The 20491-nt window shown below is 46.8% G+C and overlaps 2 protein-coding genes across 5 annotated transcripts in view; one reads left to right on the top strand and one right to left on the bottom strand.

The window, feature by feature from the left end:
- Positions 1 to 2963: 2963 nt before the first annotated feature.
- Positions 2964 to 20155, bottom strand: FBXO40 (F-box protein 40). 4 transcript variants are annotated; one of them, XM_064410379.1, is made up of 6 exons: positions 19999 to 20155; positions 19072 to 19365; positions 16183 to 16309; positions 16008 to 16093; positions 8194 to 10083; positions 7293 to 7666 (listed from the first exon to the last, which is right to left on the bottom strand). In XM_064410379.1, exons 4-6 carry the CDS (start codon positions 16014 to 16016, stop codon positions 7469 to 7471), a joined length of 2097 nt encoding a protein of 698 aa, XP_064266449.1. In that variant the 5' UTR covers positions 16017 to 16093; positions 16183 to 16309; positions 19072 to 19365; positions 19999 to 20155; the 3' UTR covers positions 7293 to 7468. The 4 variants fall into 4 exon arrangements, 3 of the variants coding, with proteins under 3 accessions (XP_064266449.1, XP_064266450.1, XP_064266451.1); XR_010356796.1 differs by lacking the exons at positions 16183 to 16309; positions 19072 to 19365; positions 19999 to 20155 and adding exons at positions 2964 to 3840; positions 7181 to 7238 and having other exon boundaries at positions 7406 to 7666; positions 16008 to 16169; XM_064410380.1 differs by lacking the exon at positions 16183 to 16309.
- KPNA1 (karyopherin subunit alpha 1) overlaps positions 19812 to 20491 on the top strand; it is a 58655-nt gene continuing 57975 nt past the window's right edge. The window contains exon 1 of the mRNA XM_064410383.1: positions 19812 to 19967. The gene's annotated coding sequence lies outside the window, so the exon portion shown is untranslated. The remainder of the gene's footprint in view (positions 19968 to 20491) is intronic.

Here is a 20491-nt window from a genome sequence, read left to right as displayed (position 1 = left end):
GTCACCTGTAGCCAGCTGTGTTCCCTCCTTGGCTGCTGCAGTGGGTCTTCCTGAGCAGCAGGGCAGTGCTGACCCTGCTGGAGAGCCACAGAGTGACCATGAGCCAGGACACAGGGCAGGGTCCTCACCAGCCTGCTGAAAGGTGTGTGTGGGGATCTCAGGGTCCACCTCCTCCCATCCTAGAGCATACACAGCAGGGATTCTGCCTGGGGGATGGATACTGTCAGTGGACCCCTCTCACCTGTACCATTTTCCTCTCTGGAAGAGCATTCACCTTTGGGAGGACCCTCTTTTCACTGGGTGACCTTCACTACAGGTCACCCAGTGAAAAGAGGTGGGGGTACAGGAGAAGGTGGGGTGGGGGTACAGGAGAAGCCCCACACTTGCCACCAGAGCTGCTTCACTTTCACTCTGACAAAGCTGCAGGGAAAAAACCCCTACATTTAAACCTACTAACTCTTCCTGAACCAAGCTTGGGAGCCTGGAGGCAGCAGGGAAATGAGGCACAACCATTGGGGTCGAGGAGCCCTTCCCAACCTGCAGTGTTTGAAAGCAGTCACCTCTCTGCATATTTGCTTTTTAGACTACTTTATCTTTGTGAAAGACTTGGAGGCTGAAGCGGATTTATTTTTTCTTCTTTTTCTTTTTCTTTTTCTTTTTCTTTTTCTTTTTCTTTTTCTTTTTCTTTTTCTTTTTCTTTTTCTTTTTCTTTTTCTTTTTCTTTTTCTTTTTCTTTTTCTTTTTCTTTTTCTTTTTCTCTTTTATTTTTTTTTCTTTTTTTTTTCTTTTTCTTCCCTGCAAAACCTTCTTCAGCTGGAAAGAAGATGGTTGCTCTGCAGTGGCATGAGCCAGCTCCAGCTCCCCTTTAGCCCAGTGGGCGTGCAGTGCCACCAGCAGCTGCCAATTCAGCCCTGGCTTTGCAGGAAGAAACGTCAGTGGGGATAAAACAAGCTGCTAGAAAGGAAATGGATGAGCTCTGAGGGTGTTTAACTGCATCTTCTCTGTCTTTCAAACACATGGGGAGAAGTTGGCTGCTTCTCTGCTGGTCTGTTTCCTCTCCTCACAGTAACAGAACTCACCCTCACTGTGGCCAGTTAAAATCATGGATACACATCTGCAGGAAACCATGATAACCACCAGACACAGCTCAGAGGTTGGGATACAGCGTTACCCTTTGCATCCCAGTCCCTTCCTCACCCACCAGTTCAATCCTGCTTGGAAAAAAGGAATATCAACTCTTCCTGCAGAAGCTGTGCTTAGGAGCCTTGAGCTGTGAGATGTGGCTTTGCCTGGTGCTCCCACTGCCTCTCCAGGGTAAGGTCACACACACCTACCAGCACACCCTGTGAGTCCCTGCCAGTCTGAGATGCACTCACCTGTGCTCCCTGGCCCTACAGGTCATTGTCCAGCATTATCCATGCTCTCAGAGGGGCACCCACACATTCCAGCAAAGCACAGCTTTACCATGAAGGCATCGAGTTCAAGGGAGCCATTCAGTGGTGCTACAGCTGCTGGGAGAGCCTGTGGATCTGTTTTCCTACTCAGGGAGATCAAAACCTGCTAAATCACTATGTGATGACAGATAAGGAGGTATCAGCGAGCAGAGGCCTAGACATCGAGGGGAAAGAATGCACTCATTGTGATGAGAGAAGCAGCAGCAGACAAAAGCAGCAGCCAAAGGACCATCTGGTTCAGCTAGGGGAAGCAGGTGAGGCCAGGGGACAGGTGCCGGTGCACTGAGGGAATCTCAAGTGATGCTGTGGAATCAGAGGAGTGATGCTGGGAGGAGACTCCAGAGGTCTCTGGTCCAACCTCTGACTCACTCTCAGGTCACCATAATTTTGTTCAACCAAATCTGGAAACCTTCCAAGAGTGGAGATACTGCCACCTTTCTGGGGACCTGTTCCAGTGCTGCTTTTTTACCCTTCTGGTAAAAAACTCATTCCTGAGGTTCAGCCTGAACATACCAAGTTTCAGCTTGCTGCCACTGTCCCTTGATCACATCAGCTGTTAATATTGAGAAGACCTTGGCTCCATTGTCTTTGTAACCACCTTCTAGATATTGGTAGGAAACAACACCGGGTGTAAACTGGACATCAGGCAAGCACCAGGAACATGGTTGTTTAACAGACATCTCCGGTGTAAAAAATTCTGCTGTTCAGGGCTGGTAGAAAGGAAAATAAAACCAGTTCATTAATATCACATGTATGATGTCACAGGTTGATTAGATGGAACTCGAAAGCTAAAAGAGGCTTTTCTCTGGTGCAGCTTAGTGCCAGCCATGAACTGCTTGAGTTCATACCTGGATATGTAGGGAGAGAGCAAATATTAAAAGAGATAAACCCCAGTAAGGACTCTGCCAACATGGGGAAAATAGCTTCAGAGTTATGGACCAGTGAATCATCTCTCATCATCATAATGGCCCTCAGGCCTATGATTCTCAGCATGACACGACAAATTCCTTCACCAAACCATCACTGAACTTACAAAAGATTTGTTAGCTGTAAATAGCAATTAAGTCATAGAGCAGGTGGCCATCAAAAATAAATTTGGAGCGTGTGATCATAATTTCCTTACATATAAATTCTGTGGGAAGATAAATAAGAATAAGCCTGCACTGCACATGCATGTTTTGTTTCAAAAGAAATTAAACCCCCAAGGAATTTGAGACTCTTTAGTGTGGAATGCAGTGGTAAGGAAACTGCATGTGAAAGATGCTCAGAATTTCTGACAGAGATCTGGAACATGCAAAGCAAAGAAGCAAAAGCCCCTCTGTAGCTACCTGGATGAACAGCCATAAAGTGAAGGGTAAGGAGAAAATGTTCCTTCATATGTTTGTAGATATAATGTAGCATTAATCTGGAAAATGGTTTTTTTAAAGAAGAGATAGCTTTTCATTTAAGTAAATACCTCAACCAGGAAGGAGAAAGTGGCTTGCAAAGAGGATGAGGTCAAACCTAAAAATATTTGTTAAAATTAAATAAATATAAAACGTACATAAATGAAAGTCTTCAACCAGGAAAATGATAATGAAAAGCAGAGCAGAGGACAGGAGCATAATGAATATGAGAGTACAGGAACTGCCACACCTGCTTTGAAGGCAAAACATACATTTATGTGATGAAGTCAAGAAAAAAAGGTAAGACCTGAATTTGAATGGATTTTTTTTAATACCGTAATAATTTTTATTCCTAAGAATGCAACAAGGAGTTACAGAGTTTCACAAAACAACAGGCACTGTTCAGATAAACGTCACCTTATCTGTGCTCTCTCAGTTTTGGGAGTTGGAGGTCCATCAAAAAAATCCATCCTTCAACCCAGACTTAGGATACATGTCAGTAGGTCACTTGCCCTTTCACCCCCTAAAAATTATCATCTGCCCCATGTTACTGTATAGCACCAGTTGGGAATTTCCAGAGTCTTTGTCAAGGAAATGCTTTTATCCAGAAAACCTCTGGTTTTGGCAGCACATCCCAACTCCTTTCATTCCTGTGCCCTTTCACCCATCTCCTCTTGCCTCTCCTGACACCACCTACAACGAGGCAGGTCTCTCTATCCAAACCCATTACCTTTTCTGTTTCCTGTCTTCTCTTGAGTTTTTTTGCCCTGCTCTGACCTTTCTGATTTCCACGATTCCTTCATTTCACTTCCACTCTTCCAGTGAGAGGAAACACTGCAAGACACGCCAGCCTGGGGTGTGTGGAGTATTGCTCTTGCACTTCACAGGACTTGTGGACAGCACAAACAAGATCAAAGTCATGAAGATCCAGAGTGTGGGGGCTGGACTGAGAGCAACCTCAATGCTCTGCTGGAATTGGATCCCCTTTTCCAGTTCAGACCCTGCCAAAACAATAGACTATTTTGAAAAACACCACATGCTCAGTTTTTTCTAATCAAATTACTCAAGCTGAGATTTAACCAGTTTTCTTTTCCAAATTACAAACTCAGACCAGGAGCTAAGGACTTGCTGAACCCAAACCAGAGCCTCTCACCTTTTAAATAAGCCAGCATTGTGCTCACCAAGACACACAGTGCAGGAAAATTCAGTTCCTTCCAGCTCCTAAATCTTCTGATTCTGCTAATGGCAGAACCATCAACACTGAGCTAGCTTGGCATGTCCCTTTGATTAATAAAACTGCATCTGACACCATCCCACAGCTCTCCACTCCTGGTAAAGCTGGGATGAAGTGAGAAGCAGCTCCCTGCTGACATTGGCCAGGTGGGTATGCAGAAATGCAAGGGTGATCTCCCCTTCCCTGTACAGCTTTGCCTCTCCCAGATCAGGTTGACCAGACTAACCTGAAGATTTTGGCTGTGGATTTTCAGCTTTGACTGGATATGCTGAAAGTTACTTAATCAAATTTACAGTTTACAGAAATACACCTATGTATTCACAGGAGCAAATATCTCTCTCTATGAATGAACACTTTGTGTCTCTCTATGGCCTGTAGGAATACCAGAAGGGAAATTATCCTGGATGTTCCATGCACACCCTGGCTGATCCCACGAGGTAGAGGTTGTGATATTCCTAACTCTGACCTGCACCATCAACCATTGTATTTCCAAAGGTTGCATCCCCCTGAAGTCTGACTCAGGCACCTCCTGTAGAGGGAAGAAGCAGGATCCATTTTTATAAGGCTGTAACTGAAGTCATGGCATCTCCAGGAGCAGGGAGTGGCAAGAACAAAATCCTCTGGAACTGACAGAAGGCAGCCAGAAGCAGAAAGAGACAGTGGTGCTGGAGACACTGGCACTAAAGGTAAAATGAGCAAAATTCACACCTAACACAGGCCAAAAGTTCAGGGCAGCCACAGCACTTCACAGCACCTAAAGTGGCTGATCATGTGAGATCTTGTTCACAGGCTGAAATTTTTCATGGTCTCCTGCCAGCCTTGAACACTGACTTACTCTGAGACCTATTATTTAAGTAACCCTTTTTCCATCCTCCCCAAATTATCCATAAAAGTAAGTGGCTCCATTTTCAAGAACCCAGCGTAGATTCTGGCACCCAGTTTTTGGACATGCATTTGCAGATACTGTGGTCTGCAGCTACAGCTGGGTGCTCGGCATATTTCAAAATCAGATGATTTTGAAACATGATAAGTGAAGAATGAGGCCCTGATGTAGAGACTTAGGAATTCTAAGTCTCTTAGGAATTCCTAGAGACCTAGGAAGTCTAGGAATTCTGGCTGTATGTTTTCACGTCTGTCAACTTTGTCAGCTGGGTAAAACAAGGAGATAATATTGGGCAGCTCATGTTATATGGAATGTTTTGAGGACAGGTGAGGTTTTGTAAGCAGCTTTAAAGGATGGACAGTTTGTTTTTGTGCAGTGGCTTAAACATCAGGATGAAGGATCAGAGTGGTTTTAACTGCTCCTGGCCCAGCTTAGATTCCATGTGTTCATTTCCTTCCCTTTTCTCTTCATAAACCTGGGATGCTGCTTGAGTTTTCTACAGGATACCTGTGCAGAGAAGTTTATTTCATATCTAAAGCATTATGAGACTTCCCAGAAAGGATCTCTAGGGGCAGAAAATAGAGTAGCATAAAGAAAAAGAAGAGAAAGGAGAGAAAGAAGAAGAGAAAGAAGAGAGACAGAAAAAGAAAAAAAAGAAAAAGAAAAAGACAAAAAGAAAAAGAAAAAGAAAAAGAAAAAGAAAAAGAAAAAGAAAAAGAAAAAGAAAAAGAAAAAGAAAAAGAAAAAGAAAAAGAAAAAGAAAAAGAAAAAGAAAAAGAAAAAGAAAAAAGAAAAAGAAAAAGAAAAAGAAGTGCTACTTTTCTTGTTCCTGGGACCATTCCATTGTCCTCACAGCTCAGACTGTAAGCTCTTGAAGGTGTGTGTCTGGAAATGAAAAATATCCTCATCTGGTTAAAAATCTCACAGGGATCACTTAAGCTGCAGGTGCAGGCAAGGCTGAGCTGCACTCAGGGTGGTTTGGGTCACCACACAATTCATGCCTTTGGTTACCAAGCACTCAGGTGCATCTCTGGGTAAGAGAGGGCTCCTTGCATGGCCACCTCATCCCAGATCTGCACCAGGGTCAAGGATGGCAAGTGCAGCACATATCCATCTGCCTGAGCCAGTTTGCACCTGGCCAGACCAGGTGAGAAGAGTAGTGGTCCATGCCAGCAAATATCCCAGCTCCCAGCTAGGTTCTCCTGCCCAAGACAGAGAGATGAAAGCCAGACCTGTCCTGAGCTCACACTTCTGGCTATGAACTTAAAAAAGAAAGGATGTGAGTCAGCACCCTGTGGCTGTGCAGTGGCTGGAAATTGTCCTAAGCTGACAAATAAATTTATGGCTGTTTCAGAGGAATCTCACCCACCACCACATCCATGGCATTTCTGACTAGCACCACTGGAATGGTTTCAAGTAGTGTAATGAGACAGACACTGCTGGTAACATGCCTGTTCCCTCTCATCTGTTGCCTCAGCAAGCCCATTCTGGTTTCAGTTAGTGTATTTATTAAAAGATAAACCAAATCCTAATCACTCTTCTGCTCTGCAAAAATGCTATGCTCCAGACCATTCAGCTGAAGCAAACATTATCCATACTAACTGTTACTGAATGGGTTACTGAATTACTTTCCTTTTATGGAAAAGAATATTATTTCTTTGACATCCTGTTTTCATTTGCTTGCAATTAGAATTTGCAATTTACAACTGCAAAAGTGAGTTGGTAAGGCAGCCTAAAAATGACTTCAAATATTCTTTAATGGCTTTAATGAATTTTCAGATAAAACAACAGAAAGTTGTTACCTTAAAATATAAAAAGTCAATGGAGGCTCTGAAATTGTTTGCACTTGGTTACTTCTAACAAAGAACAAGTTTGCTTGCTTTGGTTTGGTTTGAATGCTCCCATGAGCTCAGCTTTAGGCTTGCACTCAGCTGGGTGTGCTTGCCTTAGTCAGGGTCCTAAATGATGGTCTGTGGCTGCAGAGTGAATTCCCAAGTTCTCACTGGAGTTCTAATTAATTCACCTAATTTTGGGGTGTCCTTTCCTTCTGCCCACGTCTCAGAGCAGGTTAGCAGTCCCTAGGTCTGCCAGGCAGGAGGGCACCTACTTGTGCTCCAAGAACTTGGCTTTCCAGACAAAACTAAGGTGTTTCAGATCTATTTGAGCTAAGTAAATTAACCGCTCTTGCTTCTCTCAGGCACATGGTAAAGGAGCACCAGCCTACCTTCAAGGATGTAAAAATGCTGTTTTCAAATAAGATCCTCATTGCTTTCTTCAGGATGCTGTATTAAACCAGGAACAGAAAACAGAAAGCATGTGATGTTAGTAAGCAGTGGTTGAAGCTTTAACAATTTAATGCAGGGGAAAAAAATGCAGAGGTTTCAAACGCAGTTGGGGAGAAGCCAATTTTGTACGTCCAAAGGAGAGTTGGAAGCAACAATCTTTACACCTGAATCCCCAAATCTTCATCTCAGAGCCCTGAAGGGAGCATGTCAGAGGGGAAGAAAGTTGTTCAGACTCTGTGCTTGAAAGTAGAGACCAAAGTCTTTCGAGTCTGCTCCCGGGATTCGCTCATGCCCGTCAGCAGCACGGGGTCTGTCCTGTGCTCTGCCTGGTAGAAGGGACAATTCCTCAGGTGCTCCGACATGCTCGGGACATCGCTGCGCTGCCAGTTGTGAACTCTGGAGAACAGGCTGCTGAACTGCCAGATCTAATGCAAGAGAGGAGACAGGAGTTGGGGAGAGGAAATGAGGATTTTAAATATCTGTCTGTGCTTACAATGGGTGTGCATTACTCACTCTGGAGACTGCAATGAATGTCTGATGGTGCAGGGCTGGCATAGCAAGTGAAAAGGGGGTCTGGATTGTTATGTACCTCAAACTTGCTGGTTTTGCTGCTTTAGTTATCACCTGCCATTTTTAATGGGGATGGTAATACTTAAATATCAGGAATTCTTAGTTCTCAGTGCCTAGAAATGGTGCACATGGAAACGGGTAACCCAAGATGAGCTTGGGTGGGCACTTTCAGCTAGTCAGAGAATGTCTAGTTACACCTTCATCCTTTTGCTAGATGTACTGCACTCTGCAGCCCTGGGCCCTGAAAACAAACCCCCATGCAAATTCACAACCTCATGAACCTTCCCCACGTCTGCATGTTTATATGCAGCTTTTCTTGTCATTCCCACGTTTTATCTGAAGAGAACTCATGACTCTTTCTCCCAGTGTCACAGTCACTTGCCTTTTTCCGAGCTCTCCAAGAAGTACCACCATGGGAATATCTTTTTTTCTCCCAGACCAGCAGGACCATTCCCCTCTCTTGAAGAAGAGTGGCACAGATGTCCCTCATGAGCACTGACACTTGTGATAGCTGAGATAAACTGAAGCTGTCCAGGAATCCTGCAATGTACTTGAGCACTTCCACTGGGAGGCTGCTCAGCAAGTCCTTGTTTCTCCCTCGACAATCCACTATGGAATTGCCTGGTTCAGCAAGAAGGGTGTCCACTTCTGGCTTAATAGCAAATGTCTTGAGAGGCTTGCTGTAAATAACCTTGGCCTTTAGTCCCTCGGGGCGGAAGTGATTTTGGACAAAAGGACACCCCAAGTAGGCCAGTGGGCAGCGATGCTGGAACCATCCATCCAGGCATGACTGGATATCAGCGTGCACATTCTTGAAGTGGAATGGGAACTCATCCCTCCTAAAGAAATGACTGCAAGTGAACGTGAAAGCTGAACTGCTTTTGTTGTGTCTTCTGGTTACACATTCAGTGTAGAGCTCCATGTGCAGTTCTGGTGGGCTGTTTTCATCCAGAATATCTGCTAGAACTGCACTGGAGGAGAAGGGCTCCAAAGGAAAGCTGTATGTCTGTGTTGCAAAATCCACAAAGAGTCCATCGATACCTCTTGCTTCAGAGATCTCATGGCCTTTCAGCTCTTTCTCCAGAGCACACAGCAGTGTGGCTTCAACTATATTTGTCTTAGGTAGTTCTTCTATGTTTATTCCCAGTTCTGAGGTATCCACTGACTTGTCTGAAGTTGGCATCTTGTGGCCCAGTGCATCTCCTAGTCGTGCTCTTTTGCCACAGTAACTGACTGGCACTTTGAAGGTATAGACAGTTTTCACCTCCTGGGCTTCCAAGTTGCCATAGACAAAGTCTTTTTCTCTGGGAGTGCAAGCAGCCATCTGGCCAAAGCGGATGAGCATTCCCCCGTGATGTACCAGATACATGTTGTAATCTGCCACACCGACTTCCTTCTTCAGCCTCTCCAGCACCCCTTCCTGCCAGGGAGCCAGTCCATTCAGTTCTCTGCTCGGTGTTACTTGTTCAGACTTTTGGCTCTTTCCCTCTTCTGCACCATCAGGTCCTTCCTTTGCCTTCTCTGTGGAGCTGGCAGCACGAGAGGCTGCTGCTGCTTTCTTGGAAGCCTCCTCTGTCTTTTGCCCTGAGCTGGTTGCTGAGCCTGTTACCTGGCAAGCCAGAAGCTCTTTGCTGAAAATGTTCTCCCATGTTTTGTAACTCCCCAGATCCATTCCCTCTTTGTCTTTTGCCAGATCTTCCCGCTCACGCTGGCTGAGCTCAGACTGGTCATTGCCCTCTTGGGAACCACAGGCAGCTCCTCCCACAGCACCTGCTTCCCCACCCATGGCTTGATCCATTAGTTCTTTCAGTTCGTCCTCTTTCCTCCACTCTGGAAATAATTCAGCTACTTTCAAAGCCCTGAAAAGTATCTTCTGGTCTCTGAGTGCCAAAGCTGTGTCCAGACATTCTTCATTCAAGGCCTCTTTCATAATATTCTTGTGCAGCGTTGTGTCTGAATCCACGTTTGGCCAGCGGTTCCACTCCATCGAGCAGCACACAACACTGGCTGGACAGACCTGGAGGTGCTTCCCCAGCTTAAAGCGGGCCATGGAGAAAGGGCAGCCATAGGCTGAGTTGAGGCAGGACACCTGCTCCAAGGGGCAGAGCAGTTTGTGCTCCTCCTCCTTGCACATGTGGAAGGTGGCCCCGCAGTGGAGGCGGCAGCTGATCACCATGCAGGACACGGAGACCTCAATGGGCGCGCGGCAGTGCCGGCTGAAGCATCGCTCGCAGTGCCTGTGTTGCCCAGGGGGAGCTTTCTGGGCCCGGTGCTGTGTGTGGCAAAGGCAAGAAGACAAGAGTTATTGTCTGAAGGAAGGAGGATGGCCACAGGCCCTCCATGCCCACAGCTGGTTTCCACACGGGAGGTGCTCACGTGCCCTTGTGGTGGGAATGAGGCTGTGAGAAAGTGGCTGCCAGCCCCCACAGTACAGCCTGGCCTGGAAGCAGCACACGTACAGACAAGGTCTTTACTCCTTAGCTCAGGCTGCTGGGTATGAGCTGTTCTCTGTCCCAATATTTCACCAGGCTGCTGAAATCAAGACCGCTAGGGACACAGTAAAGGAGCATCCCACTACCTCAACACTGAACAGGAAAAATGACATTCTTTTTTCCTCTCTAGATTTGGCCTAGGCCTCTTCTCTTCTCCCCACAAAGACACGAATGTTGAACAATGAACCTTCCTTTGCTCTACACCACCAAGGTCAAGAGTGAGAATTGTCTTCAGGATGCCAGCTCCCACTGTGGAAAACAGCCTGGGTAAGAGCTGGTTTCCTTGGCCCTCTTTACTCTGCTTTCCTGATTTACACTCCAATTGTTTGCTTACAGAACTAGAGGCTGCTCAGTCCCTACTTCCCTGGATACCTTCAACTGGAATCAGTAACTTGGCCCATAGAAGACCTGCTGCAAGAAGAAACCTCCCAACTTTTCACTTCCTGCTCCTTACTACAGGAGTTGCATTCCAGCCTGATTCTGGAATCACTGTGAATCTTTGTGGAAAGAAAAAAGCTAATGATAAGGAGGAACTCAAGTTTTGTTTTCAAACAGGACCCAGGATGCTTTTCTTTTTTATGTGAAAATAGTAAAAAAATGTTGACAAATCTTCACACACCCCTCCCCCCTGCTCCATTTCATGCAGTAAGAACTACCATAGGTCCAACAGACTCTCACTTGGCTCTGAGAAAAGACAGGTATTGGTAGTAAAATAACTTGTTTTATTTTTCCTAGGTTAAAGAAAACAAGTTAAAGAAAAGTACTGTTTACCTAGATGTGTTTTCTTTTGCAAACCTAGGGTTAAGTGACCTAGCCCTGGGAAGAGGTGTGCTGCAGAGAAAGTGGGCTCAGACTCGGGGGAAGAGATTCTATGCAAAGAACTTCCTCTCTCTTTCTTGAAGGTGTTCTCTAAACTTCACATCTTTCACACCTTTACACTCTGGCAGTGGAAGCCATGAACACCACCAGAGAAGGAAAGATGTCTGGGAAAGGCAATGCTTGTGGGTCTCTGCACTAAATACCAACACTCACATTTGAAAATTTGATGTGCGTTAATTGCTCAACACAACTTTGTTCCGTCGTTTGCAATTTCCAGTGCTGATCAATACCTGCTTACACCTCCTAATGAATTAACCCCATTCCCTCTTGGCCCTGCAGAGTAAAGGAACGCACAGTCTTGGGGAACCTTTACTCAGAGACAAACTTGCACTCTCAAGTGTAAGGTATCATCACCTTTGAGGGAAAGAGCTCAAGACAGCAATGCAGAAAATAAAACTTTGTGACTTCCCATTATAACGTCCTTGCCTTAGGAAACACTGGCTTCTGCACAGAGGTGACACCAGGGTGCTGGCCAGGGTGGCCTCAGCCACACCAAGTCCTTAAATACATGTGGTTTGGGGTGGCACCTGTCCTGCTCTAGGCTGTTCAGTTACATCTACTTTTATGCAGCTCAGAGAAGCAGAGATACAGATGGATTTATTTCACACTGGCGGCATCCTTGCCGCTCTCATTCTTGTAGCATTTTGCTGCAAATATAATCTCTAAAAATAGTACCAGCCATGACTTGCATAAGGTCAGAGGAAGGCTGGGTACATTACACTGCAATAAAAACATGACTGTGTGAACAATACTTTCCACTGCAAAAGTAACTCTTGGGAAGAAATAGTTGATAAAAACCCCCCCTACATTAGAGGCATAGGCCTTATTGTTCTTCAAAACACAGAAAAGGCTGATGACAGAGTTTCTGGAGAGAAGCCTGCTTTCACATTGTTGCATGCTGAAATAAACCCCATCCAAATCATGTGTAGAGAAAGAAAATACATGCTTTGTTTATGAAGAGTGACCATATCACATCATTCAGATGCAGAATCAGTCTTCCTCGTTATTCAGGCATTTTTTAGTTTAGTTTACCTCATCTCTAACTTGTATATGCTGTTCTTTTCAGACAAAAGATATCTATTCCTCTCTTCTCATTGTCAAATCTGTGAACATAGAGGACAGGAAGAAGGGACAGAGAGTTTCTTTCTGGCATTTATCAGGGTTTGAATGCTTCTTATATTCTGACATGCCAGTAGTCAGGAGCTCTGTATTTTAATTGATAATTTAGTTGGCTGTGGTTTCGTTGATTGCAAGTACAGAAACTAAAAACTCAAAACACTTAGCAGAAAGTTTACAAATTTTGCCTCAGTAGGTTTGATACATAAGATCCAGAGGCAGATGACACACAGATAAGTCAGGTGACAAAACATTTCTCTAAACTTGTACACTTCTTGATTCCTTGCAACTTGCAAAATTTCTCAAGGTCTGGGTTAGGAAACAAAAAACCCAAACAAACCAGAAATGATTACTTTAATCATGTTCAAGCTACTGTGTAAGGAAAGAATGCACATTACAGTCCATAGTCTGTCCACTTTGGTAAATATTTTTAGACCATCATGACAGCAAATCAAGTAAGGTTTAAAAATATACAGCTGCTATTTTAACTGCAGCTACGTCTGTGTCTGGAGTGGGCCTGTTCAGTGATAATAACTTACAGTTTATAAACCAATTAAAATTTATTTTCAGGAGACATATATTTAATTAATTTGCAGTCAATGAGCCAAAATAATACAAGTATTTTCTCATTTAGCATGTGACTGACCATTTGACATACTAAGGTCATACATTGTACCTGAGCTCTTTGCACAGAATCAAGGGGTACCTCCCAGTTTGAAGAAACATCAAAAAGGGCCACCAGAAACCCAGATAATGACCTTAAAAGTGCCTCTGAGATGAAATTGCAAATGAACATAAAACAAACTTTCTAAATTTTACAACATGATAACAAGCTCCTAAAAAAATCTCATGAAAGTTCACATCCAAATGCTGGAGCCAAGAATGCTGAAGTTATATATAATGTTACAACAGAAGAATGTGAATACTTTTGGTGAACTGGCAGATAGGCAGTGTTCTCTATTTCTTTTAACCCTTGTTACCTAGTATATAGTATTTATCTCATCTTTATCATACTGAAATCTTGAGGGGAATAGTCATTAATTTTCTTACAATATAAGAATTTTCATGTCAGTATATTTACTATCTTAGATCTGATTGTGTTCACAATAATGAATTTATCTTTGCAATTCTAGAGGAGCACTTGAGGTTGAAAAATACTATTGTTTCTATTTGGCAGATATAGAATTAAAGTTTAGAAAGATGAAAATATATAGAATTAAATATGGTATTTTATACAAATATGTAAATGCCAGGCAAAAATGCCAAGAATGGAGATGCTCAGGTCCTTATGTTTCATTTGCAGTTGCATGCCTCCTGCACAAAAACTTTGGCAGAGCCAGCTGTAGAACCACATTTTCTAGGACACCAAGTAAGTCTTCTTTTGCTAGTGATTTTCTTTTCCTTTCCTGCACTGCTCTTCCTCAATCACTACTTGTTTAACAACCTTGTCAAGAAATCAGACTTGGGTCTCTTTTGCTAAATAGATATTTTTATTTCTTAGTGGTGAGGACAAAATCACTGTGCCATTGGAAACCATAATGTATTGCATTTGTACATGAATCCCAGGAGCCCAAGTTTTCTTAAGTCCCCTCCTTAGACACAAAATAAAAAGCAAATCCAAGAATGCTACCACCCGGAATCGTGGAGACCTCTAAATAAGTGGAACTCCACACCTCAACACCCACAGCAGGGTCAGCTACAGCTTGGGTGACCCCCTTGGCACTCAGCACAGTGGGTCACTGTCCTTCATGGCATTCCTGCTCTGCAGTTGCCATTCAGACTGACCTTGTACATACAAGCTGCCAGCCAAGCTTTAAATGAGACAGGCAGTGAGTATGGTACAGCTCAGGGCAGGTGGGAAGGGAGAATTAAAGGTGTAGATGAAATCTTCATCAATAACACTAATAGTCAGCATAAACAAGACCTACTTTTGAGGTGACCTCGAACAAGTTCACATGGATTTTACAGGGGCACTTTGATTCCAGGGCAATCCTGGTGAACTTCAAATCCTTAGCATAAGACATGAGGAGGAGTAAGATTTTCTGTATTTTCTGTGAAACAACTGACTTGTTGGATAAGCCCAACAACGGAAGGATGAAGCAGTGAGAATTTCCTGTATTTCCTACCTGGGGATCATCTGGATGAGGCTGTGGTGTTTCATGGCAATAACCACTATTTCAGAGTTGCTGAACAAGTTGGAATTGCTTTATACTGAAAAAAATAAATCCACTGTATAATGCATCAGTTGGGCAAGGACTTCAGTCCATGTTCCTTGCCTTTCTTCCAGAGCATGCCTGTTGCTCAGGTCCTCAGAACAGCACAGCAGGTCCTCCTCAGCTCCCCACACCTGACATGCAGGATCATGGAGATGCCCCTTGCCTGGAAAATCTGTGCTGCACACAGGCAGTAAAGTGGCACCAAAATTTGCTTGTGCAATTTCTGTCTGGTGAAACGCACTAAAGCTGTTAACAGGAGGAGCAGGGAGACTTCGGAGCAGTGAGGCACAGGTAACACAAGGCACTGCTGGTGGGAACCCTGCACTGCACTCCCCACTAGAACACCTGGATCAGCAATCCAGGTTTCTTGCTCCTCCCTACCTGGTGCAATGTAGCCATAGGTCATCTGAGAGAAACACACCCAAAAATTCCAGGTTCTGAAATGGTCCCCTGGGCTGGTGGCATAGTGCAGGATAGCTCAGCATCAGTATCATGTGCTGGGATTGCTGGGGAGTCCTGTGGGAGACAGGCAGATCAGCAGGCTGTGCCATGGAGCTGCTCTGCTGCTCCTTGGACATGTCAGGGGTCCCTGTGCTGTCCTTGGTAGACACAGTCAAGCAAACTTTCACTTTGCATTGGTAACTAGGAAATGGGTTTGGTCTTGGTTTGAGTTCAACAAGTGCTCTAAAAGAATAGGTCCAGTTTGGTTGCAGTTTAAGAAAAAAAAAAAAAAAGGAGGGTAATGGTCCAAACAATGTTTTTTTTTTTTTCTCTTTGGGCTCAGGATCTATTTTATGCTCTGGTAACAATCTCGTTAACATACTTTTCTGAAAGGTGCCCAGTGTAAAGAATCTCAGAGCTATCGGTTAAGATTTAAGTAATAAAATAAAAATAAAATAAAACCAAAAATGATTAATGAATAAAAATTGCTAAGCAGTCACAAGACTAAATGGTACAGTAATACATTTAACTCTGGCAGTTCTTACTTCATTCAGTCTAGATTGCCAACATGAAGTTTGCAGTCTTAATCTACAAAACTCACTTAATATTAAGTATAAGCATTTTTGCCATGAGATTGCTCTTGCCTTTCCTCTGACCCTTACTGTATCTTCTTGTCTTCTCTGAATTTTCTGAAAATAACAGAAATTGAATTTTTGATTTATCATCTGATTTGCTGCTGAAGCTCCCATCTTACAATCAGCATCCTAGGGTTTTTTTTTTTTAAATCCTGCATACAGTGCTGCAAACTACAGCTAATTCACTGAATATATTATGGAGAGTTTTTTTTAGAGCAGTATGTCACAGAAGTGCTCACAGTTACCAGCTGCCTCTGTTTTAGAGTGTCATTTAAGACATCTCATGATTATTCTATTTCATCTTAATTACTAAGGCTGTTTTGAAGATGTCTTGATTTTCATAGCTTGCTACAGTAACCATTACAGTGCATAAAGGTTTGTCCAAAAAAACCTCCAACTCTATTTACAAAGGCTTACCTTGATCATAGAGTCCCTGTGCACGTACCAAACACTTGTCTCCTGGTTGTGCTCAGCTGGGCTGAAGTGAGGTGGGTGAGGGAGAGCTGCACACAAAGAAAGAGAGGAGATCAGAAGGACACAGAGCAAGCCCAGGCAGAAACATCAAGTAGTTTTGGGATGTTAAAAATAAAACCTGTGCATGTGATCACGTAGCTCAGCTTACAGAGCTGTCTCTTCCACTGTATTTGTTAACTCTGTCACTCCTGGAGTGATGCTCTGCAGACAAGTGGAAAGGCAGAACCAATAGCACTCCTTGTCCCCTGCATGAGAGGAAAAGATCAAACCCCTTCCCCAGCCCTGTATCAGCTCCCTGCTGCTCTCTGATGGAGGTTTGCCCTTTACAACTTAACTCCCCTTAGTGCCCACGCCAGTTTGTGGTTTCTGCAGTTGGAATTGTCACTGGACACAGCAGCTGGCACAGACAGCAAAGGTGGTTTTCTGATCTGTCCAAGCAGGGTGGACATAAGGGGAGGAAAGTGGGAATGGCCCAGACTTGAGCAGCTGGGCAAAGGTGCCTGCCCTCCTCCTGGGGACCCCCAGAACACTCCCAAGCTTCAATCCCTCCCCTGCACAGTGAAAAGGTCCCACCAGCCACCAAGAGTAAGCCTGAGGGAACAGCTCCCTGCCCCACCCTTCCTCAGCCAAACCTGGGAAGGCAAAGGAGCAGAGGAGAGCAGTCATTTTGTAGTGCAGGCATGGACTCACTAAAGCATTTCATAGTGACCTCCATGGTGAGCACTTCATGCTGATGGTGAGCATGGACAGGTCATCCATGCCGGTGAGGTTCAGGGGTGCAGACGGGGGGTGCTGCTTCTCCCTGGGGCTGCTTACCCCATCTGGCTGCAGACATCCCTTGTGGCCCTGCTGCTGTTTGCTGCCACCTCTCACTGCCTCAGAAACACTGAACAACCCTTTTGGCTGTGGTGGCCTTGAGATCCTCAATCATTATGAACTTGATACTTTGCCTTATCTTTCTCTTTCCCATCTGTGAGTCCTCAGTGACTCTCATGGCTTGAAACATTGCAGGCAACTGTTTTCATTTTTAGGGCTGAACAAAATGTCAGTGGGTGACAACCAAGGCTTGCTGGTGCCAATTGCAACTTAGTAGAGCTAAATATGGTCAGCAGTCTGGCTCCGCGGCCTTTTTTAGAAAGGGCTGCATTATCGTGATACCATTTTCTGGCATCTCATTGCACTGGGGAAAACAAGAACCAGGGGTATTTTGCCTAAACTTGAATTTAACCCAATCACAGCGTGATGGCTGATCTCTTTACTCTGTCCACTTCCACTTTTCCTCCCCCAGCTCACGGTCATTTGTCAGCCTTCAATGTTGTTGTCATCTTTTCAGGCTGTGTTTAAAAACATGCTGAGGGTGTGCCTCATTTTTGCATGAAGAAAAATTCTGCTCAAAACTGTGTATCGGTTTAAGAGTAAATTTCCTCCAGGTGAATTAACTCAGATTACAAAAACTCTCAGGGCTTCAGAAGTTGTTGTCAGAAATGAAGCTACCTTCTGTCTTAATTTTACCTGCACCTGATGTCAGCCTGGTCTCAGGTATCTCTATTTTCACACAGTTGGAACTCTGGTGGTGCTTTTTGCTGTTTCCATGCCTTGCTCTGTGACCACACAGACCCAGACAGCCTGGACCTGTGTCTCTCTGCTAGGCTGCCTCACAGCCTCACCCCACACAAGGCTCCACACAAGTTTTGCAAATCCTTGCCTGCAGGTGATGACTGTGATCCAAAAAGGTGTCATCCGTGGTGGCTGTTAAGGGCAGGTTATCACAAGACATGCAGAATGAACATAGCTCACCATGCCTGAAAATATGGGCTTGGTGGGGAGCAGAGAGACAGGAAACAGGAATTCATCCTTGTACCTGCATTGCATTAGCTCTGTTGCATCTGAAACCAGATTTTCAACAAAACCAGGAGAACCTGAAGATCTCTGCTGCCACCCATAACTGTGCTAATTTGATTCAAGGTATATCAGGAATGCCAGCCAATACTGTAACCAGACCTCCTGCTGCATTACAGATGTGCTTAGGTAGGGTGCAAGAAATGTGAAATCCCTGAAAGAAAAGCAGAACTGGTTTTGTTTTTTTGGTTTTTTTTTTTTTTTGGTATGTTTGTTTGTGGTTTTTTTTTGTGCAAATGCTCTGGGAGAAAGCTGTTGCCTGTCTGCTTTAATCTATCTTATCTCAATTCAATGGGTAGAAATGCTGTGCTTCTATATGAAGCCCTGTGAAATATACCAGTGTGTGTATACACACAAATATATATATATATATATATATATATATATGTGGCAAAATTGTCTGAGATCTGGTAGCCTGAGCTGCTGGGGCTGCTGCAGCCCCATGCCCATGTCCAAGCAATAGCCAGCCAGAGTTTGTATTCCCAACATGCACAAATTCACATATGCACCAATTAAGCAAACACACATGGACACAGATTACACATCCATCCACACAGAGCACTCCCACACAGCACTGGCAGCCTGATCCCACACTCTGCTCCAGCTGAGCAGGACGGAGGTGCACTAGCGAGTGTCTGTGTATATCTGTGTATTTACACAAGTATTTGCACACGTGTACAGCGTGTCTCCTTCCAGCAGCTGCCCCTCAATCCCAGCCCCTCCAGCCCCCAGCAGGCAGCTCCCTGTGGTGCTCTGACCACGAGTTCCTCACGCAGGGCAAAGTGCAAAAGGAGTTTCATGGGAAGACCCGACAGGCTGCGCTGATCAGGTGCAGGATGTGGACAAATCATCACAAACCATTGACACATGACTGGCCCTTTTATTCCTGTATGCTTTATTTGTTTCTCTGTGTGACCTAGATCACCCCTGGCTCCTGCCCTAATCATTCCCTAATGAGTCCTGTGCAATCCCCAAATGCTCTTCCCCTGCATCTCGTCCATCTGAATACAGCTACACCTCTAATCCTAAAGGTGCTCTGGGGCTGAGGCTCCTGGGATGGGGCTGGACAGGGTTTTCCTTTCCCTGAGTCCTTAATTTGGGTTCCCACCTGCCACTGTGCTCCTTGAAATGGGCCTTTATTGGGCTGATGGCTCCTGGGACAGGCCTGGAAGCGGGTGCTGCCTGGGCTCCCCCTCCTGCCACCATCACCCCGTGCTCCTCTGTGGGTGTGCGGGCTCGCTTGTGCCACACGATGCGCTGTGAGTGTCCGTGCCTCGCACACCGAGCCTCACCAGCCGCCGCTGGGGCCGCGGCACCGCCCGTGGCACACGAAATGGCTCCGCTGCCTGCCGCACCCGCAGCGCCGCGGTCTGCGGTGCCACCGAGGCCGCCGCTAGGGGACCTGCATTAATTAAAGTGGAAACATCAGCCCGCTGCGCCGTTCCGGGCCGTATCAGCCCCGGGAACATCCCTGCCCCTTTCGGCACGGAGTTCCCTGGCGGCGGCGCTGGCGGGAGGCGCGTTGGGGCCTAACACCGCCGTGGCATTGGCGGCTGCTGCGCCATCGCCACCACCGCCTCCGTGTCCCAGAACGCAACCCCCGGCCGGCGGCCAGCGCCCCTCAGGCGGGGAAGGGACGGGGCACCTCCTCCCTTCTCCCCAAACCCTCCCGGGCGCGGCGCCACCGCCCGTCGCACTACAACTCCCGGCGTGCCCCGTGGCGGGAGAGGCGCGCCCGCGCGGCGGCGCGCGCTGCCTGCCGGGAGCCGTAGTCTTTCTTTCGGGGCCGCGCCGTCCTGAGGAGGGCGCCGCCGCCGCCGGCCGCTCTCACCGGAAGGGCTCTTCCTCCCAGAGGGCGCCGCGGCGCGCCGCGCGCGTGCGCAGTGCCGCTGCCAGCCAGCGCCGGGCAGGCAGGGAGGGAAGGAGGGAGGCAGGGAGGGAGCGGCGCTCGCGCGCCTCGGGCCCGAGAGGAGACAGCGCGGAGCCGCGCCGGGCCGGCAGCAGGTACGGGGGCGGGGGGGGGGAGCCCCGTTACCTCGGCTCCGGCGCAGCGGGCGTGCCGGCAGGCGGGCGGCGCGCGGGGCCGCGTTCCCGCGGGAGGAGGCACCGGGCGGGGATCGGCTGCGGGCGGCCCGGGCTGTGGCGGGGGGGGAGGGGAGGCCCGGGCCGGGGGTGCCGCCGGCGCGCGCCGGGAGCCCTCTCGCGAGCCCCCGGCCCGTGCGCGCGCGCGCAACAGGCGCGCGGGGGCCGCGCGCGGGGCGGGGCGGGGCCGGCGCGGCGGGAGCGGCGCGCGCGTGGGCCGGGACCGGCACCGGCACCGGGACCTCGCGCGGGAAAATGGGGAGAGGCTCCTGCTCCGCCCGGGCAGGGGCTCCTCGTGGCTGGAGGGACTCTCTCGGCTTGTGCCGGTGGCGGGGCCGCGCGCCGGCTCTGGAAGTCGTCTTGGTTGGCTGCGCGGAGTCGGACAAGCCCGCGCCGCGGGAACGGGATGGCGCCCGGTGCTGCTGCCGCTGCTCCCACGGCGGGAC

This window comes from Passer domesticus, chromosome 2 (genome assembly GCF_036417665.1).
Source record: "Passer domesticus isolate bPasDom1 chromosome 2, bPasDom1.hap1, whole genome shotgun sequence".
Classification (NCBI taxonomy): domain Eukaryota; kingdom Metazoa; phylum Chordata; class Aves; order Passeriformes; family Passeridae; genus Passer; species Passer domesticus.
The sequence above is the reverse complement of the archived record's forward strand: the minus strand, read 5'-3'. Positions and strand labels throughout refer to the sequence as shown.